Source organism: Galeopterus variegatus, mitochondrion, assembly GCF_000696425.1.
Source record: "Galeopterus variegatus mitochondrion, complete genome".
Classification (NCBI taxonomy): Eukaryota; Metazoa; Chordata; class Mammalia; order Dermoptera; family Cynocephalidae; genus Galeopterus; species Galeopterus variegatus.
Window position 1 is genome coordinate 1 of NC_004031.1, and position 16,748 is coordinate 16,748.

General features: G+C 43.2%; 13 protein-coding genes and 24 non-coding genes across 37 annotated transcripts, besides 2 other annotated features; 28 read left to right on the plus strand and 9 right to left on the minus strand. All coding sequences in view use genetic code 2, as the record gives it.

Annotated features, from left to right (window-relative positions):
• On the plus strand, nt 1–70 carry KEF87_t01. Its single transcript has one exon. It is a non-coding gene; the product is annotated as a tRNA-Phe (tRNA).
• On the plus strand, nt 71–1,035 carry KEF87_r02. Its single transcript has one exon. It is a non-coding gene; the product is annotated as a 12S ribosomal RNA (ribosomal RNA).
• KEF87_t02 lies at nt 1,036–1,102 on the plus strand. The gene has a single exon. It is a non-coding gene; the product is annotated as a tRNA-Val (tRNA).
• KEF87_r01 lies at nt 1,103–2,676 on the plus strand. Its single transcript has one exon. It is a non-coding gene; the product is annotated as a 16S ribosomal RNA (ribosomal RNA).
• KEF87_t03 lies at nt 2,677–2,752 on the plus strand. The gene has a single exon. It is a non-coding gene; the product is annotated as a tRNA-Leu (tRNA).
• Nucleotide 2,753: 1 nt separating this feature from the next.
• ND1 (NADH dehydrogenase subunit 1) lies at nt 2,754–3,709 on the plus strand. Its single transcript has one exon. A coding segment is annotated over exon 1 (956 nt).
• KEF87_t04 lies at nt 3,710–3,778 on the plus strand. The gene has a single exon. It is a non-coding gene; the product is annotated as a tRNA-Ile (tRNA).
• KEF87_t05 lies at nt 3,776–3,847 on the minus strand. Its single transcript has one exon. It is a non-coding gene; the product is annotated as a tRNA-Gln (tRNA).
• Nucleotide 3,848: 1 nt separating this feature from the next.
• On the plus strand, nt 3,849–3,917 carry KEF87_t06. Its single transcript has one exon. It is a non-coding gene; the product is annotated as a tRNA-Met (tRNA).
• ND2 (NADH dehydrogenase subunit 2) lies at nt 3,918–4,959 on the plus strand. Its single transcript has one exon. A coding segment is annotated over exon 1 (1,042 nt).
• On the plus strand, nt 4,960–5,025 carry KEF87_t07. The gene has a single exon. It is a non-coding gene; the product is annotated as a tRNA-Trp (tRNA).
• A 3-nt stretch (nt 5,026–5,028) lies between these two features.
• Nucleotides 5,029–5,098, minus strand: KEF87_t08. The gene has a single exon. It is a non-coding gene; the product is annotated as a tRNA-Ala (tRNA).
• A 1-nt stretch (nt 5,099) lies between these two features.
• KEF87_t09 lies at nt 5,100–5,173 on the minus strand. The gene has a single exon. It is a non-coding gene; the product is annotated as a tRNA-Asn (tRNA).
• Nucleotides 5,174–5,209: an origin of replication.
• On the minus strand, nt 5,207–5,273 carry KEF87_t10. Its single transcript has one exon. It is a non-coding gene; the product is annotated as a tRNA-Cys (tRNA).
• KEF87_t11 lies at nt 5,274–5,338 on the minus strand. Its single transcript has one exon. It is a non-coding gene; the product is annotated as a tRNA-Tyr (tRNA).
• Nucleotides 5,339–5,346: 8 nt separating this feature from the next.
• COX1 (cytochrome c oxidase subunit I) lies at nt 5,347–6,900 on the plus strand. The gene has a single exon. The coding sequence runs from the start codon at nt 5,347–5,349 to the stop codon at nt 6,898–6,900; it is 1,554 nt and encodes a 517-aa protein (NP_659365.2).
• On the minus strand, nt 6,888–6,956 carry KEF87_t12. Its single transcript has one exon. It is a non-coding gene; the product is annotated as a tRNA-Ser (tRNA).
• Nucleotides 6,957–6,963: 7 nt separating this feature from the next.
• Nucleotides 6,964–7,031, plus strand: KEF87_t13. The gene has a single exon. It is a non-coding gene; the product is annotated as a tRNA-Asp (tRNA).
• On the plus strand, nt 7,032–7,715 carry COX2 (cytochrome c oxidase subunit II). The gene has a single exon. The coding sequence runs from the start codon at nt 7,032–7,034 to the stop codon at nt 7,713–7,715; it is 684 nt and encodes a 227-aa protein (NP_659366.1).
• Nucleotides 7,716–7,718: 3 nt separating this feature from the next.
• KEF87_t14 lies at nt 7,719–7,785 on the plus strand. The gene has a single exon. It is a non-coding gene; the product is annotated as a tRNA-Lys (tRNA).
• A 1-nt stretch (nt 7,786) lies between these two features.
• On the plus strand, nt 7,787–7,990 carry ATP8 (ATP synthase F0 subunit 8). The gene has a single exon. It carries the CDS (start codon nt 7,787–7,789, stop codon nt 7,988–7,990), a length of 204 nt encoding a protein of 67 aa, NP_659367.1.
• ATP6 (ATP synthase F0 subunit 6) lies at nt 7,948–8,628 on the plus strand. The gene has a single exon. It carries the CDS (start codon nt 7,948–7,950, stop codon nt 8,626–8,628), a length of 681 nt encoding a protein of 226 aa, NP_659368.1.
• On the plus strand, nt 8,628–9,411 carry COX3 (cytochrome c oxidase subunit III). Its single transcript has one exon. A coding segment is annotated over exon 1 (784 nt).
• Nucleotides 9,412–9,480, plus strand: KEF87_t15. Its single transcript has one exon. It is a non-coding gene; the product is annotated as a tRNA-Gly (tRNA).
• Nucleotides 9,481–9,827, plus strand: ND3 (NADH dehydrogenase subunit 3). The gene has a single exon: nt 9,481–9,826. A coding segment is annotated over exon 1 (346 nt).
• Nucleotides 9,828–9,893, plus strand: KEF87_t16. Its single transcript has one exon. It is a non-coding gene; the product is annotated as a tRNA-Arg (tRNA).
• Nucleotides 9,894–10,190, plus strand: ND4L (NADH dehydrogenase subunit 4L). Its single transcript has one exon. It carries the CDS (start codon nt 9,894–9,896, stop codon nt 10,188–10,190), a length of 297 nt encoding a protein of 98 aa, NP_659371.1.
• ND4 (NADH dehydrogenase subunit 4) lies at nt 10,184–11,561 on the plus strand. Its single transcript has one exon. A coding segment is annotated over exon 1 (1,378 nt).
• Nucleotides 11,562–11,631, plus strand: KEF87_t17. The gene has a single exon. It is a non-coding gene; the product is annotated as a tRNA-His (tRNA).
• KEF87_t18 lies at nt 11,632–11,690 on the plus strand. The gene has a single exon. It is a non-coding gene; the product is annotated as a tRNA-Ser (tRNA).
• KEF87_t19 lies at nt 11,690–11,760 on the plus strand. Its single transcript has one exon. It is a non-coding gene; the product is annotated as a tRNA-Leu (tRNA).
• ND5 (NADH dehydrogenase subunit 5) lies at nt 11,761–13,557 on the plus strand. Its single transcript has one exon. It carries the CDS (start codon nt 11,761–11,763, stop codon nt 13,555–13,557), a length of 1,797 nt encoding a protein of 598 aa, NP_659373.1.
• On the minus strand, nt 13,554–14,078 carry ND6 (NADH dehydrogenase subunit 6). The gene has a single exon. The coding sequence runs from the start codon at nt 14,076–14,078 to the stop codon at nt 13,554–13,556; it is 525 nt and encodes a 174-aa protein (NP_659374.1).
• Nucleotides 14,079–14,147, minus strand: KEF87_t20. Its single transcript has one exon. It is a non-coding gene; the product is annotated as a tRNA-Glu (tRNA).
• A 3-nt stretch (nt 14,148–14,150) lies between these two features.
• Nucleotides 14,151–15,290, plus strand: CYTB (cytochrome b). The gene has a single exon. It carries the CDS (start codon nt 14,151–14,153, stop codon nt 15,288–15,290), a length of 1,140 nt encoding a protein of 379 aa, NP_659375.1.
• Nucleotides 15,291–15,292: 2 nt separating this feature from the next.
• Nucleotides 15,293–15,360, plus strand: KEF87_t21. The gene has a single exon. It is a non-coding gene; the product is annotated as a tRNA-Thr (tRNA).
• Nucleotide 15,361: 1 nt separating this feature from the next.
• Nucleotides 15,362–15,428, minus strand: KEF87_t22. Its single transcript has one exon. It is a non-coding gene; the product is annotated as a tRNA-Pro (tRNA).
• Nucleotides 15,429–16,748: a D loop.

Sequence of the window (16,748 nt, forward strand, 5' to 3'; positions counted from 1 at the left end):
GTTGATGTAGCTTAATTTGCCAAAGCAAGGTACTGAAAATACCAAGATGAGTCTCCTGACTCCATAAACAAATGGGTTTGGTCCTAGCCTTTTTATTAACTACCAGTAAAATTACACATGCAAGTATCCGCGCCCCCGTGAAGACGCCCTTTAAATTAACAATAATTATAAAGGAGCAGGTATCAAGCACACCAACCAGGTAGCTCATAACACCTTGCCTAGCCACACCCCCACGGGCTACAGCAGTGATAAAAATTTAGCAATGAACGAAAGTTCGACTAAGTTATACCAATTTAGGATCGGTAAATTTCGTGCCAGCCACCGCGGTCATACGATTGATCCAAGCAAATAAAATTCGGCGTAAAGCGTGTTTAAGAGTAAACAACAAATAAAATTAAACCTTACCTAAGCTGTAAAAAGCCATAGATAAAGGTAAAATAATCCACGAAAGTGACTTTATTAATAATCTGAATACACGACAGTTGAGACCCAAACTGGGATTAGATACCCCACTATGCTCAACCGCAAACCTAAGCAGCTAACCAAATGAAACTGCTCGCCAGAGTACTACCAGCAACGGCCTAAAACTCAAAGGACTTGGCGGTGCTTCACACCCCCCTAGAGGAGTCTGTTCTATAATCGATAAACCCCGATACACCCTACCATCCCTTGCCAACCCAGCCTGTATACCGCCATCTTCAGCAAACCCCTCCAGGGTACAAAAGTAAGCCCAAGAATCCACATAAAAACGTTAGGTCAAGGTGCAGCCTATGAGATGGAAGAAATGGACTACATTTTCTAACCTAGAACAATCCACCCACGACAACCTTCATGAAAACTGAAGGTCAAAGGAGGATTTAGCAGTAAATTAAGAATAGAGAGCTTAATTGAAAAAGGCCATGAAGCACGCACACACCGCCCGTCACCCTCCTCAAATAACACCACAGACAAACCTTTACCAGCTCTGCAACAAACCAGCCTAGAGGAGACAAGTCGTAACAAGGTAAGTGTACTAGAAAGTGCACTTGGACACACCAAAGTGTAGCTTAACCTAAAGCACCCGGCCTACACCCGGAAGATTTCATTCAACTGACCACTTTGAACTGGCCCTAGCCCAAAACACCTAAACATAAAAGATCAACCTAACCCCTAAATCAAAACATTCAATTACTCTTAAAAGTATAGGAGATAGAAATTATCCACAGGCGCTATAGAGACAGTACCGCAAGGGAAAGATGAAAGAACAAACCCTAGTACCAAATAGCAAAGCTTCCCCCTTGTACCTTTTGCATAATGAGCTAACCAGAACAACTTTGACAAAGAGAACTTTAGCCAAAAACCCCGAAACCAGACGAGCTACTCACGGGCAGTCAAAAGGACAAACCCATCTATGTAGCAAAATAGTGGGAAGACCTATGAGTAGAAGTGAAACGCCAACCGAGCCTGGTGATAGCTGGTTGTCCAATATAGAATCCTAGTTCAACTTTAAATTTACCCAAAGAACACACCACTCTTAACGTAAATTTAAATGCTAGTCCAAAGGGGTACAGCTCTTTGGACACAGGACTCAACCTCTAATAGAGAGTAAGCCACAAGCCACCCATTGTTGGCTTAAAAGCAGCCACCAATTAAGATAGCGTTCAAGCTCAATAAACCTACACAAACCTAATCCCTACCATTCAAATCGAACTCCTAACATCTAACTGGACCAATCTATATTTATATAGAAGCAATACTGTTAGTATGAGTAACAAGAACCTCATTCTCCCCGCACAAGCTTATATCAGACCGAATACCCACTGATAGTTAACAGTACAGTATAAATTACCCAACTAGAACCTACTTACATCTCCAACTGTTAACCCAACACAGGCGTGCATAAAGGAAAGATTAAAAGAGACAGAAGGAACTCGGCAACCACAAACCCCGCCTGTTTACCAAAAACATCACCTCTAGCATAAAAAGTATTAGAGGCACTGCCTGCCCAGTGACACAATTCAACGGCCGCGGTATCCTGACCGTGCAAAGGTAGCATAATCATTTGTTCCTTAATTAGGGACTTGCATGAAAGGCCACACGAGGGTTTTACTGTCTCCTGTCTCCGATCAGTGAAATTGACCCCCCCGTGAAGAGGCGGGGATGTAATAATAAGACGAGAAGACCCTATGGAGCTTCAATCAACTAGCCCAAATAAAGCAATATAAACCTAACCCAGGCAACAATAACAAAACCCTATGAGCTAGCGATTTCGGTTGGGGCGACCTCGGAGCAAAAAAAAACCTCCGAATGACCATGACCTAGACTAACCAGTCAAAGTAATATATTCACCAATTGATCCAAAATAATTTGACCAACGGAACAAGTTACCCTAGGGATAACAGCGCAATTCTATTATAGAGTCCCTATCGACAATAGAGTTTACGACCTCGATGTTGGATCAGGACATCCCAATGGTGCAACAGCTATTAAAGGTTCGTTTGTTCAACGATTAAAGTCCTACGTGATCTGAGTTCAGACCGGAGCAATCCAGGTCGGTTTCTATCTATTAACGTATTTCTCCCAGTACGAAAGGACAAGAGAAATGAGGCCCACCTTCCAAAGGACACCTCCAACCTCAATGAATGATATAATCTCAACTCAAACCAGATTCTCCTCCCCAGCCCAAGAGCAGGGCTTGTTAGGATGGCAGAGCCCGGTAACTGCATAAAGCTTAAGACTTTACACCCAGAGGTTCAACTCCTCTTCCTAACAATATGCACACTATCAACACACTCTCACTCATTATCCCTATTATACTCGCCATAGCATTCCTCACCCTCGTAGAACGAAAGACATTAGGCTACATGCAACTTCGCAAAGGACCCAACATCGTAGGCCCCTTTGGCCTCCTCCAACCTTTTGCCGATGCAATAAAATTGTTCACCAAAGAACCCCTCCAACCACTAACATCAACTACCCTCCTATTTATTACTGCACCCGCACTAGCCCTCACCCTAGCCCTCACTACATGAATACCACTGCCAATACCTTACCCCCTAATCAACCTAAATATAGGAATAATATTTATTCTTGCTATCTCAAGCCTATCCGCCCACTCAATCCTATGATCAGGATGAGCTTCAAACTCAAAATACGCCCTAATCGGAGCCCTACGAGCAGTAGCCCAGACAATCTCATACGAAGTAACCCTAGTTATCATCCTTGTAGCAGTCCTACTCATGAACGGGTCCTACACCCTAACAACCCTAATCACCACCCAAGAATTTATGTGATTAATTATTCCATCATGACCACTGGCCATAATATGATTCGTCTCAACCTTAGCAGAAACCAACCGAGCCCCGTTCGACCTAACAGAGGGTGAATCAGAACTTGTATCAGGATTTAACGTCGAATATGCCGCAGGCTCCTTCGCCCTATTCTTTATAGCCGAGTATATTAATATTATCATAATAAATGCCCTCACCATTACCATCTTTCTAGGAACGTCCTACAATACTTCCATACCAGAAACCTTCACACTCAACTTTACCACTAAAACCCTGCTCCTAACAACCCTATTCCTATGAATCCGAGCTTCATACCCACGATTCCGATATGACCAACTTATACATCTCCTATGAAAAAATTTCCTCCCACTAACACTAGCCCTATGCATATGACACATCTCAATACCCATCTTATTATCAGGCATCCCCCCCCAAACCTAAGAAACATGTCTGACAAAAGAGTTACTTTGATAGAGTAAATGATAGAGGTCCAAACCCCCTTGTTTCTAGAATTATGGGAATCGAACCCACTCCTGAGAACCCAAAACTCTCCGTGCTACCCATTACACCACATCCTACAGTAAGGTCAGTTAAGCAAGCTATTGGGCCCATACCCCGAAAATGTTGGTTCACATCCTTCCCATACTAATTAACCCCATAACTCTCTTCACCATCCTCGTAACCTTACTTACAGGTACTACACTTACAATACTAAGCTCTCACTGGCTATTAATCTGGACAGGACTGGAAATAAATACATTAGCCCTCATCCCCATTCTAATAAAAAAAACCAACCCACGATCAACAGAAGCAGCCACCAAATATTTCCTCACACAAACAACAGCCTCCATACTCCTTATAATAGCTATTTTAATCAACATAACAAGCTCAGGACAATGAACAACCACAAACATAAATAACCCCTCAACAACCCTACTAGTAACACTAGCACTAATCATAAAACTAGGCCTGTCCCCCTTTCACTTCTGAGTTCCAGAAGTCACACAAGGAGTCCCCCTAACATCAGGCATAATCCTCCTGACATGACAAAAACTAGCCCCCATCTCAATTTTATTTCAACTAGCACCACTGCTCAGTCCCCATATCATTCTAATCTCCGCCACCCTATCCATCTTAGTAGGAGGCTGAGGAGGACTAAACCAAACACAACTACGAAAAATCATGGCCTACTCATCAATTTCACACATAGGATGAACCACAGCCATCCTCATCTATAACCCCTCCACCACAATCCTCAACCTATTAGTTTATATTCTCCTCACACTCACTACCTTCAACCTATTAACCATTTACGCCAACCACACGACCTCATCCCTAGCACTCCTATGAAATAAAAACTCACTGATCGCCCTCGCAATTCCCCTCACTCTATTATCACTAGGAGGACTCCCCCCACTAACAGGATTTCTACCCAAGTGAGCCATCATTCAAGAAATAGTAAAAAACAATAACATCATCATACCCACGTTCATAGCTATCGCAGCACTGCTTAACCTCTACTTTTACATACGACTAATCTATTCCACAGCCCTAACTATATTCCCAACGACCAATAACACAAAAACAAAATGACGATTCGAAAGCACGAAACAGACACTTTTTTTACCAACACTAGTAATCCTATCCACACTCCTTCTCCCCCTAGCCCCCATTCCCCCCATACTAGATTAGAAATTTAGGTTAAACAGACCAAGGGCCTTCAAAGCCCTAAGCAAGTGTTCCCACTTAATTTCTGCTCTAAGGGCTGCAAGACCCTATTCTTACATCAACTGGACGCAAACCAGCTACTTTAATTAAGCTAAACCCTTACTAGACTGACAGGCTCCAACCCTGCGAGAAATTAGTTAACAGCTAATCGCCCCAAAACAACTGGCTTCAATCTACTTCTCCCGCCTCCAAGAAAAAAAAGGCGGGAGAAGCCCCGGCAGAATTGAAGCTGCTCTTCTGAATTTGCAATTCAACGTGATAAATCACCTCAAGGCTTGGTGAAGGAGGGACCTACCCCCGTGCTTAGATTTACAGTCTAACGCTTACTCAGCCACCTCACCCTATACTCATGTTCATTAATCGCTGGTTATTCTCAACAAACCACAAAGACATTGGCACGCTCTACCTCCTATTTGGTGCCTGAGCCGGGACAGTAGGAACAGCCTTAAGCCTTCTCATCCGAACTGAGCTAGGCCAACCCGGGGCTTTCCTCGGCGATGACCAAATCTATAATGTCATCGTAACCGCCCATGCATTCGTGATAATTTTTTTTATAGTTATACCAATTATAATCGGGGGTTTTGGCAACTGACTAGTCCCCCTTATAATTGGAGCCCCTGACATGGCATTCCCCCGAATAAACAATATAAGCTTCTGGCTCCTTCCTCCGTCCTTCCTACTTCTACTCGCCTCCTCAATAGTAGAAGCCGGGGCTGGAACGGGCTGAACAGTTTACCCACCTCTAGCTGGTAATCTAGCCCATGCCGGTGCCTCCGTAGACCTCACTATCTTCTCCTTACACCTAGCAGGTATCTCCTCAATCCTAGGGGCAATCAATTTCATTACTACCATCATTAACATGAAGCCACCAGCAATGTCCCAATACCAAACTCCCCTATTCGTGTGATCCGTCCTAATCACAGCTATTCTCCTTCTCCTCTCACTCCCCGTCCTAGCCGCCGGCATCACCATACTACTAACGGACCGAAATTTAAACACCACGTTCTTTGACCCTACGGGAGGAGGGGATCCCATTCTATACCAACACCTATTCTGATTCTTTGGGCATCCCGAAGTCTATATCCTTATCCTTCCCGGCTTCGGAATAATCTCCCACATTGTAACCTATTATTCAGGCAAACAAGAGCCTTTCGGGTATATAGGAATAGTCTGAGCTATAATATCCATTGGTTTCCTAGGCTTTATCGTCTGAGCCCACCACATATTCACAGTAGGGATAGACGTAGACACCCGAGCATACTTTACATCAGCCACGATAATTATTGCAATTCCCACGGGCGTGAAAGTATTCAGCTGACTTGCTACACTGCACGGAGGAAATATCAAATGATCCCCCGCCATACTATGAGCCTTGGGTTTTATTTTCCTATTCACAATCGGGGGCCTAACAGGAATCGTATTAGCTAACTCATCACTGAATATTGTGCTACACGACACATATTACGTAGTAGCACACTTCCACTATGTTCTATCCATAGGAGCAGTGTTCGCTATTATAGGAGGCTTTGCCCACTGATTTCCCCTATTTTCAGGCTATACCCTTAACACCACCTGAGCTAAAATTCAATTCCCAGTAATATTTGTAGGTGTAAACCTAACATTCTTTCCACAACACTTTCTGGGTCTATCAGGAATACCACGGCGGTACTCCGACTATCCAGACGCATACACCACATGAAACACGATTTCATCCATGGGGTCTTTCATCTCTTTGACAGCGGTCATACTTATAGCCTTTATAACATGAGAAGCTCTCGCCTCAAAACGAGAAGTCTTAACGGTAGAACTCCCTACCACAAACCTAGAATGACTGCATGGCTGCCCTCCTGCTTACCACACGTTCGAAGAATCAACATTCGTAAAGCTCAACGAGAAAGGAAGGAGTTGAACCCTCCAAAGATGGTTTCAAGCCAACCCCATAGCCCCTATGACTTTCCCCACAGATGAGATATTAGTAAAAACATTACATGACTTCGTCAGAGTCAACTTATAGGTCTAATCCTTTATATCTTTATGGCGCACCCACTACAATTAGGGCTTCAGGACGCTTCCTCCCCCATCATAGAAGAACTACTATACTTTCATGACCATGCCCTAATAATCGTATTCTTAATTAGCTCCCTAGTCCTCTACACCATCTCCCTAATGCTAACCACTAAACTCATGCACACAAGCACTATAAATGCCCAAATAGTAGAAACCATATGAACCATCTTACCCGCTGCTATCCTAACTTCAATTGCCCTCCCATCGCTACGGATTCTTTACATAACAGACGAAATCAACAACCCCCTCTTAACCATCAAAACTATGGGCCACCAATGATACTGGAGCTATGAATATACAGACTATATAGACCTAAACTTCGACTCGTACATAATCCCAACCCTCGACCTAAAACCAGGAGAACTCCGACTTCTAGAAGTTGATAACCGAACTGTACTCCCAATAGAAACCCCAATCCGCATATTAATTTCATCTGAAGACGTATTACACTCCTGAGCTGTGCCCTCACTAGGCCTAAAGACTGACGCAATCCCAGGACGTCTGAACCAAACAACCCTATCAGCAACACGACCTGGCCTGTTCTATGGGCAGTGCTCAGAAATCTGTGGCTCAAATCATAGCTTCATACCCATCGTACTGGAACTCATTCCACTTAAACATTTCGAAACCTGATCAGCCCTAACATCATAAGCACATCGTGAAGCTGAACAGCATTAACCTTTTAAGTTAAAGAATGGAAGTACTAACCTTCCCACAATGAAATGCCACAACTGGACACCTCAACATGATTCACCACTATCACATTTACAATCCTAATACTCTTTACTACATTTCAACTAAAACTTTTAAAATTTACTTATTATCCCGACCCCACAGAAAAACCTATTAAATCGTTTAAACCCAAAAACCCATGAGAAAAAAAATGAACGAAAATCTATTTAACTCATTCACAACCCCAACATTAATAGGTCTACCTATCGTAGCCCTTATCATCTTTTTACCTAATATAATATATCCCTCCCCCTCCCGCCTCATCAATAACCGCTTAACATCTCTGCAAATATGACTAGTTCAACTTATCCTAAAACAACTAATAACAGTACACAATATCAAAGGACGATCATGATCCCTAATACTAATTTCACTAATCCTATTTATTGGCTCAACAAATCTACTAGGACTATTACCCCACTCATTTACACCTACCTCCCAATTATCACTAAACCTAGGTATAGCAATCCCCCTATGAGCCGGAACAGTAATCCTAGGCCTTCGCAACAAAATAAAAAAATCCCTGGCTCACCTTCTACCCCAAGGCACACCCACCCCCCTTATCCCAATACTTGTAATTATTGAAACCATCAGTCTCTTCATTCAACCCTTAGCCTTGGCCGTACGATTAACAGCTAACATTACAGCAGGCCACCTGCTCATGCACCTTACTGGAAACGCCACATCTACATTAATCACCCTAAGCCCCCCAACAACTCCAACTATCTTTACCCTTCTTGTCCTACTCACCATGCTTGAACTCACCGTAGCCCTAATCCAAGCCTACGTATTTACCCTCCTAGTAAGCCTCTACCTGCATGACAACACCTAATGACCCACCAAACCCACGCCTACCATATAGTTAACCCTAGCCCTTGACCACTCACAGGAGCCCTATCTGCCCTACTCATGACGTCCGGCCTGACAATGTGATTTCACTTTAACTCCGGCACCCTACTAACCCTAGGGCTATTAACCAACTCACTAACCATATATCAATGGTGACGAGATGTAGTACGGGAAAGCACCTTTCAGGGACACCATACAGCCGTTGTGCAAACAGGACTACGATACGGAATAATTCTCTTCATTATATCTGAGGTTTTTTTCTTCGCCGGGTTCTTCTGAGCCTTCTACCACTCAAGCCTAGCTCCAACCCCTAACTTAGGAGGCTATTGACCGCCAGCAGGCATCAATCCTCTCAACCCCATGGAAGTTCCATTACTCAATACACTAGTACTATTAGCCTCTGGGGTATCTATCACCTGGGCTCACCACAGCCTTATAGAAGGAAACCGCAAACATTCACTACAAGCCCTCCTCATCACAATCTCCCTAGGCATCTACTTCACACTCCTCCAAACCTCAGAGTACTTCGAAGCCTCCTTCACTATTTCCGACGGCATTTATGGATCAACATTCTTTGTAGCAACGGGCTTCCACGGTCTTCACGTAATGATTGGATCTACTTTTCTCACCATCTGCTTCCTACGACAACTAAAATTCCACTTTACATCCAAACATCATTTCGGCTTTGAGGCCGCCGCCTGATACTGACATTTTGTAGACGTAGTCTGGCTATTCTTATATATTTCTATCTACTGATGAGGATCATATTCTTTCAGTATTAGCTAGTACAGTTGACTTCCAATCAATAGGATCTGGTCAAACCCAGAAAAGAATAATTAACCTAACACTAACCCTTTTCATTAACTCAACCCTAGCACTCCTACTTATTACCATTGCCCTATGACTCCCCCAGACATATATCTACGCAGAAAAATCAAGTCCATACGAATGTGGATTTGACCCAGTAGGATCTGCCCGCCTACCCTTCTCCATAAAATTTTTCCTAGTGGCCATCACGTTCCTGCTATTCGACCTAGAAATTACTCTCCTACTCCCACTCCCATGAGCCACTCAAATAGATAACCTCACACTAATACTTATCATTGCACTTATCTTAATCATTACACTAGCACTAAGCCTAGCCTACGAATGATCTCAAAAGGGCCTTGAATGAGCCGAATATAGTAGTTAGTTTAACTAAAACAACTGGTTTCGACCCATTAAATTACGATGTATCGTAACTACTAGATGCCCCCAATCTACATTAACATTATTCTAGCATATACCGCATCCCTTGTGGGATTATTAATATACCGGTCTCACTTCATATCCTCACTATTATGCTTGGAGGGCATAATACTATCCCTATTCATTCTGGCCACTATCCTATCCCTAAACCTACACTTCACCCTGTCCTTCACCCTCCCTATTATTCTCTTAATTTTCGCGGGATGCGAGACCGCTGTAGGCCTAGCACTCTTAGTAATAATCTCCGACATCTACGGCCTGGACCATGTACAGAACCTTAATCTCCTACAATGCTAAAACTCATTATCCCCACAATCATGCTTATCCCCACTACATGATATTCTAGCAATAAAATAATTTGAATTAACTCGACAACTCACAGCCTACTGATTAGCCTCATCACCCTTCTTTTCTTAAACCACAATGACGAAAACAGCATAATCACATCACTAAGTTTCTTCTCAGACCCCCTCTCATCCCCCCTTTTAATATTAACAACCTGACTTCCTCCCTTAATAATCATAGCAAGCCAACATCACCTCTCCAAAGAAACACACACCCGAAAAAAACTATATATCACTATATTAGTTTTACTACAACTATTCCTAATCATAACGTTTGCTGCCACAGAACTAATAATATTTTACATTATATTTGAAGCAACACTAATCCCAACCTTAATTATCATCACCCGATGAGGCAACCAACCAGAACGACTGAATGCAGGACTCTACTTCTTATTTTACACTCTCTTCGGCTCCATACCACTATTAATTGCACTAACCTACATCCATAACTCCACCGGTTCCCTAAACCTACTACTGTTGCCACACTGGACCCAAATGTCACCACCCCTATGGTCTAGTACCCTCCTATGAACAGCATGCATGACCGCATTTATAGTAAAAATACCACTCTACGGACTTCACCTCTGACTACCAAAAGCACACGTAGAAGCTCCAATCGCCGGATCCATAGTTCTCGCAGCCATCCTTCTAAAACTAGGAGGGTATGGGATAATACGAATCACCATTATTCTAAACCCCCCTACAACCCCCATGACTTACCCCTTCCTCATTCTCTCCTTATGAGGAATAATTATAACAAGCTCTATCTGCCTACGCCAAACAGACTTAAAATCTCTCATCGCATATTCATCCGTCAGCCACATAGCCCTAGTGATCGTAGCCATTCTAATCCAAACACCATGAGGATTTACAGGGGCTATAACCCTTATAATTGCCCACGGACTCACATCATCCTTACTCTTCTGCCTTGCAAACTCCAACTACGAACGCGTCCACAACCGAACAATAATCCTGGCCCGTGGACTGCAAGTACTCCTTCCCCTGATAACGACGTGATGACTACTAGCCTCCCTAGCCAATCTAGCCCTCCCACCAACTATCAACCTAATCGGGGAATTATTCGTAATAATAACAGCATTCTCCTGATCAAACATTACAATTATTCTCACAGGACTCAACATACTAATCACAGCCTTATACACCCTATTCATACTAACCACAACACAACGAGGCACTCTTACACACCATATTAATAGCATCAAACCAACTTTCACACGGGAAAACTCCTTAATACTTATACATATTATTCCACTTCTACTTCTCTCTCTTAACCCCAAAACAACCCTGGGACTCTTTCACTGTAAATATAGTTTAGACAAAACATCAAGCCGTGAACCTGATATCAGAGGCTTAACAACCTCTTATTTACCAAGAAAGTCCTCAAGAACTGCTAATTCTTACAACCATATCTAAAAATATGGCTTTCTTACTTTCAAAGGATAAAAGCAATCCATTGGTCTTAGGAACCAAAAAATTTGGTGCAACTCCAAATGAAAGTAATAAACCTAACCATATCACTAATAATTACCTCACTTATCATTCTTATCATCCCCACCCTCTCCAACATACATAAACACTACCCCTACTACGTAAAAACCCTGACCCAAATCGCCTTCTTAACCAGTCTTCTACCTGCCCTCACATTTATCTACTCTAACCAAGATGCAGTCACCTCCAACTGACACTGAATCACCGTCCAAACACTAGAACTATCCATTAACCTCAAACTAGACTACTTCTCCATAATCTTCACCCCGACAGCTCTCTTCATTACATGGTCTATCATAGAATTTTCCCTTTGGTATATAAAACCAGACCCCAACATCAACAAGTTTTTTAAATACCTACTCATTTTTCTCACCATAATACTCATCCTAACAACCGCCAATAATCTAATACAGCTCTTTATCGGATGGGAAGGAGTAGGCATTATATCCTTCCTCCTAATTGGGTGATGATATAGCCGAACAGACGCAAACACAGCAGCCCTACAAGCAATTATCTACAACCGCATCGGCGACATTGGATTTATCCTAGCTATAATATGATTCTCCACATACTCAAACACGTGGAACCTCCAACAACTATTTATCCTCAACACAGACCCAAATCTCACCCCACTAGTAGGCCTTCTACTTGCAGCAGCAGGTAAATCCGCCCAATTCGGCCTACACCCGTGACTTCCCTCTGCAATAGAAGGCCCCACACCCGTTTCAGCCCTACTCCACTCCAGTACAATAGTTGTAGCAGGAATCTTCCTACTAATCCGATTTCATCCCCTAATAGAAAATAACAAGACGGTTCAAACGCTAGCACTATGCCTAGGTGCCCTCACCACACTATTTACAGCGATCTGCGCTCTCACACAAAATGACATCAAAAAAATCATCGCATTTTCCACCTCAAGCCAGCTAGGTCTAATGATAGTAACAATCGGCATTAACCAACCGTACCTGGCATTCCTCCATATCTGCATACACGCATTCTTCAAAGCCATACTATTTATATGTTCCGGCTCCATTATCCATAACCTAAATAACGAACAAGACATCCGAAAAATAGGAGGCCTATACAAGACCATACCCCTAACATCAACCTCCCTAACCATTGGAAATCTCGCCCTAACGGGCATGCCATTCCTAACAGGCTTCTACTCCAAAGACCTGATCATCGAAACCATAAACACGTCGTATACCAACGCCTGAGCCCTCACAGTCACACTCATTGCCACCTCCCTCACAGCCGCCTACAGCACTCGAATTATTTTTCTTACATTACTAGGACAACCCCGCTTCCTAGCCCTAATGAACACTAATGAAAATAACCCCTACTTCGCCAACCCAACTAAACGTTTAATAGTTGGCAGTATCTTCGCCGGCTTCATCATCTCAAACAGCATCCCCCCAACAGATATCCCCCAAATAACTATACCCCCTTATCTCAAGCTATCTACCCTTCTCATTACCACTTTTGGCTTTATCCTAGCACTGGAACTATGTCTAGATTCACTCAGCCCAAACCCCAAATCACCCTCACCCCTACACAACTTCTCCACCCTTTTAGGATTTTTCCCTACCCTTGCCCACCGAATAGTACCCCACCTAAACCTCACTATAAGCCAATACACAGCCTCCCAAACACTAGACTTGACTTGACTAGAAAAAACAACCCCAAAAAGCATTGCCCACCTTCAAACACTAGCCGCGATAAACGTCTCCAACCAAAAAGGCCTAATTAAACTCTATTTCCTCTCTTTCCTAATCACAATTACAGTAACAACACTACTAGTTATTTAACCACCCCGAGTAATTTCAATAACAATAACAACACCTATAAACAGAGACCACCCAGCCACCACCACCAATCAACACCCATAACTATATAACGCAGCTACACCCGTAGAATCCCCATGAAAATAACCCGTCCCCTCCCCCTCAAAAACCACCCAATAGCCCATATTCTTAAAACTAATAACAACTTCTACCTCATCATAACACACTATTCACAACACTACAAATAACTCTATCATCAACCCCAACAACAAAGCCCCCAAAACTACAACATTCGATCCCCAAGCTTCAGGGTACTCCTCAATAGCCATGGCAGTAGTATATCCAAACACCACCATCATTCCCCCCAAATAAACCAAAAACACTATTAACCCTAAAAAAGACCCCCCAAGACTAACCACAATACTACAACCAACCCCCCCACTAACAAGCAATCCCACCCCCCCATAGATGGGAGAAGGCTTAGAAGAAAACCCTATAAAACTAACAACAAGAATAACGCTTAACAAAAACGTAAAATATATCATAATTCTCGCATGGACTATGACCATGACCAATGACATGAAAAATCATTATTGTATTTCAACTACGAGAACCTAATGACCAACATCCGAAAATCCCACCCTCTCCTAAAAATCATTAACCATTCATTCATTGACCTTCCCACACCATCGAACATCTCAACATGATGAAATTTCGGCTCACTACTAGGTACATGTTTAGTGATCCAAATCATCACAGGACTCTTCCTGGCCATACACTACACAGCAGACACAACAACAGCATTTTCATCCATTGCCCACATCTCACGAGACGTAAACTACGGCTGAATCATCCGACAGACTCATGCCAACGGAGCATCCATATTTTTCATTTGCCTCTTCATCCACACAGGCCGAGGCCTCTATTACGGATCTCATACCTATTCAGAAACCTGAAATATCGGCATTATCCTACTTTTCTTAATCATGGCAACAGCCTTCATAGGTTATATTTTACCCTGAGGACAAATATCATTCTGGGGGGCAACAGTGATCACAAACCTACTATCCGCCATCCCATACATCGGCACGAACATAGTAGAATGGATCTGAGGAGGATTCTCAGTAGACAAAGCCACCCTCACACGCTTCTTCGCCCTCCATTTTATTCTCCCCTTCGCTATCCTAGCCCTAGTAATCGTTCATCTCCTATTCTTACACGAAACTGGATCCAACAATCCCTCAGGAATCCCATCAAACTCAGACAAAATCCCATTCCACCCCTACTATACAATTAAAGACATCCTAGGAATACTCTTACTCGTCCTACTACTCCTCACCCTCACTCTCTTCTACCCAGACCTCCTAGGGGACCCTGACAACTACACCCCAGCCAACCCCCTAAACACACCATCCCACATCAAACCAGAATGGTATTTCCTATTTGCCTACGCAATCCTACGCTCCGTCCCCAGTAAACTAGGAGGAGTCCTCGCCCTAATTACATCCATTCTAATCCTAGCACTCATCCCAACCCTACGATTATCTAAACAACGCAGCATAATATTCCAGCCAATTAACCAATGCCTATTCTGAATCCTAACCGCCAACCTCCTCACACTCACCTGAATTGGGAGCCAACCAGTAGAACATCCCTTCACCCTCATCGGCCAAGCAGCGTCCCTCCTATACTTCTCCACCATCCTTATCCTCATACCCTTAGCTAGCCTCATTGAAAATAAACTCCTCAAATGAAGATAGTCCCTGTAGTATAATAATTACTCTAGTCTTGTAAACCAGAAATGGAGGGAGCACCCTCCCCAGGACAATCAAGGAGAGGACTTCCCGTCCTACCCTCGGCACCCAAAGCCAGAATTCTACTTAAACTACTCCCTGCCCACGCGCAAATTATATCCCCCAAGTGCTTCATCAGTATTGAAAACCAACGAAAAATAAAAGACCTCCCTATGTACATCGTGCATTAAGTGAATTTCCCCATGAATAATATGCTAGTACTATAAGATATATAAAGTACATCGTACATATATGTATTATCGTGCATAACATTAATGGCCCCATGCGTATAAGCAAGTACTGTAAACGGTTTATCGTACATAAGACATAAAGTGATTTGTCGTACATAACACTGAACCGACCATGAATATCCAAAACAGATATAATACCTTGGTCAAATGTCGCGCATTCTAGTCAAATCCTTTCTAGCCAACATGCGTATCACCTCCAACGTTGGTTTATTAATCTGACAAGCTCCGAGAAATCAGCAACCCGCTCGGGAAGTACCCCTCTCCTCGCTCCGGGCCCATGAACCTTGGGGGTTTCTAACTTGAAACTATATCTGGCATCTGGTTCTTACTTCAGGGCCATGCAATTAAAACCGCTCATTCGTTCCCCTTAAATAAGACATCTCGATGGACTAATGACTAATCAGCCCATGATCACACATAACTGTGCTGTCATGCATTTGGTATCTTTATTTTTTGGGGGGGGGGAAAGTGCCGGGGTTCAGCATTGGCCTAGGGAGGCCTCGACACAGTCAAATCGATTGTAGCTGGACTTGAATTTATGCTTGGATCGGACATACCAACCATAAGGGGTTAATTCATTCATGCTTGTTAGACATAAGAACGAAAAACACACCCGCATACGCATACGCATACGCATACACGCATACCCACACCCGCATACGCATACGCATACGCATACACGCATACCCACACCCGCATACGCATACGCATACGCATACACGCATACCCACACCCGCATACGCATACGCATACGCATACACGCATACCCTACACTCCGCATACGCATACACGCACGTACGCGCTTCTCATGACTCTAATTCAGATTAAATCCGCAAACCCCCCCTCCCCCCTTCCCCAACCTTAATAAGCCAAAGTGCTAAATTCTCCTGCCAAACCCCAAAAACAAGAGATACACCCTAGCTATCAGTTGAAGACGTACAACAAAACTCCGACCAAAACTAACCACACAATCCAACTATGAATCCGCCTAAAAACAGGCCTCAGCCCAACCCTCAAGTAAAACAATTTAAAAATTGCCCAAAATTTCGCCAAAATTTAGGCTTAATGGGCTGAAATCAATTCCTTTTCTTATAAGGGTTTTTCAACCCTCTCTCAATACTCACATAGCACCCAATTTTTGAATTTTGGCCTGAAGCCGAAAATTAGTAGA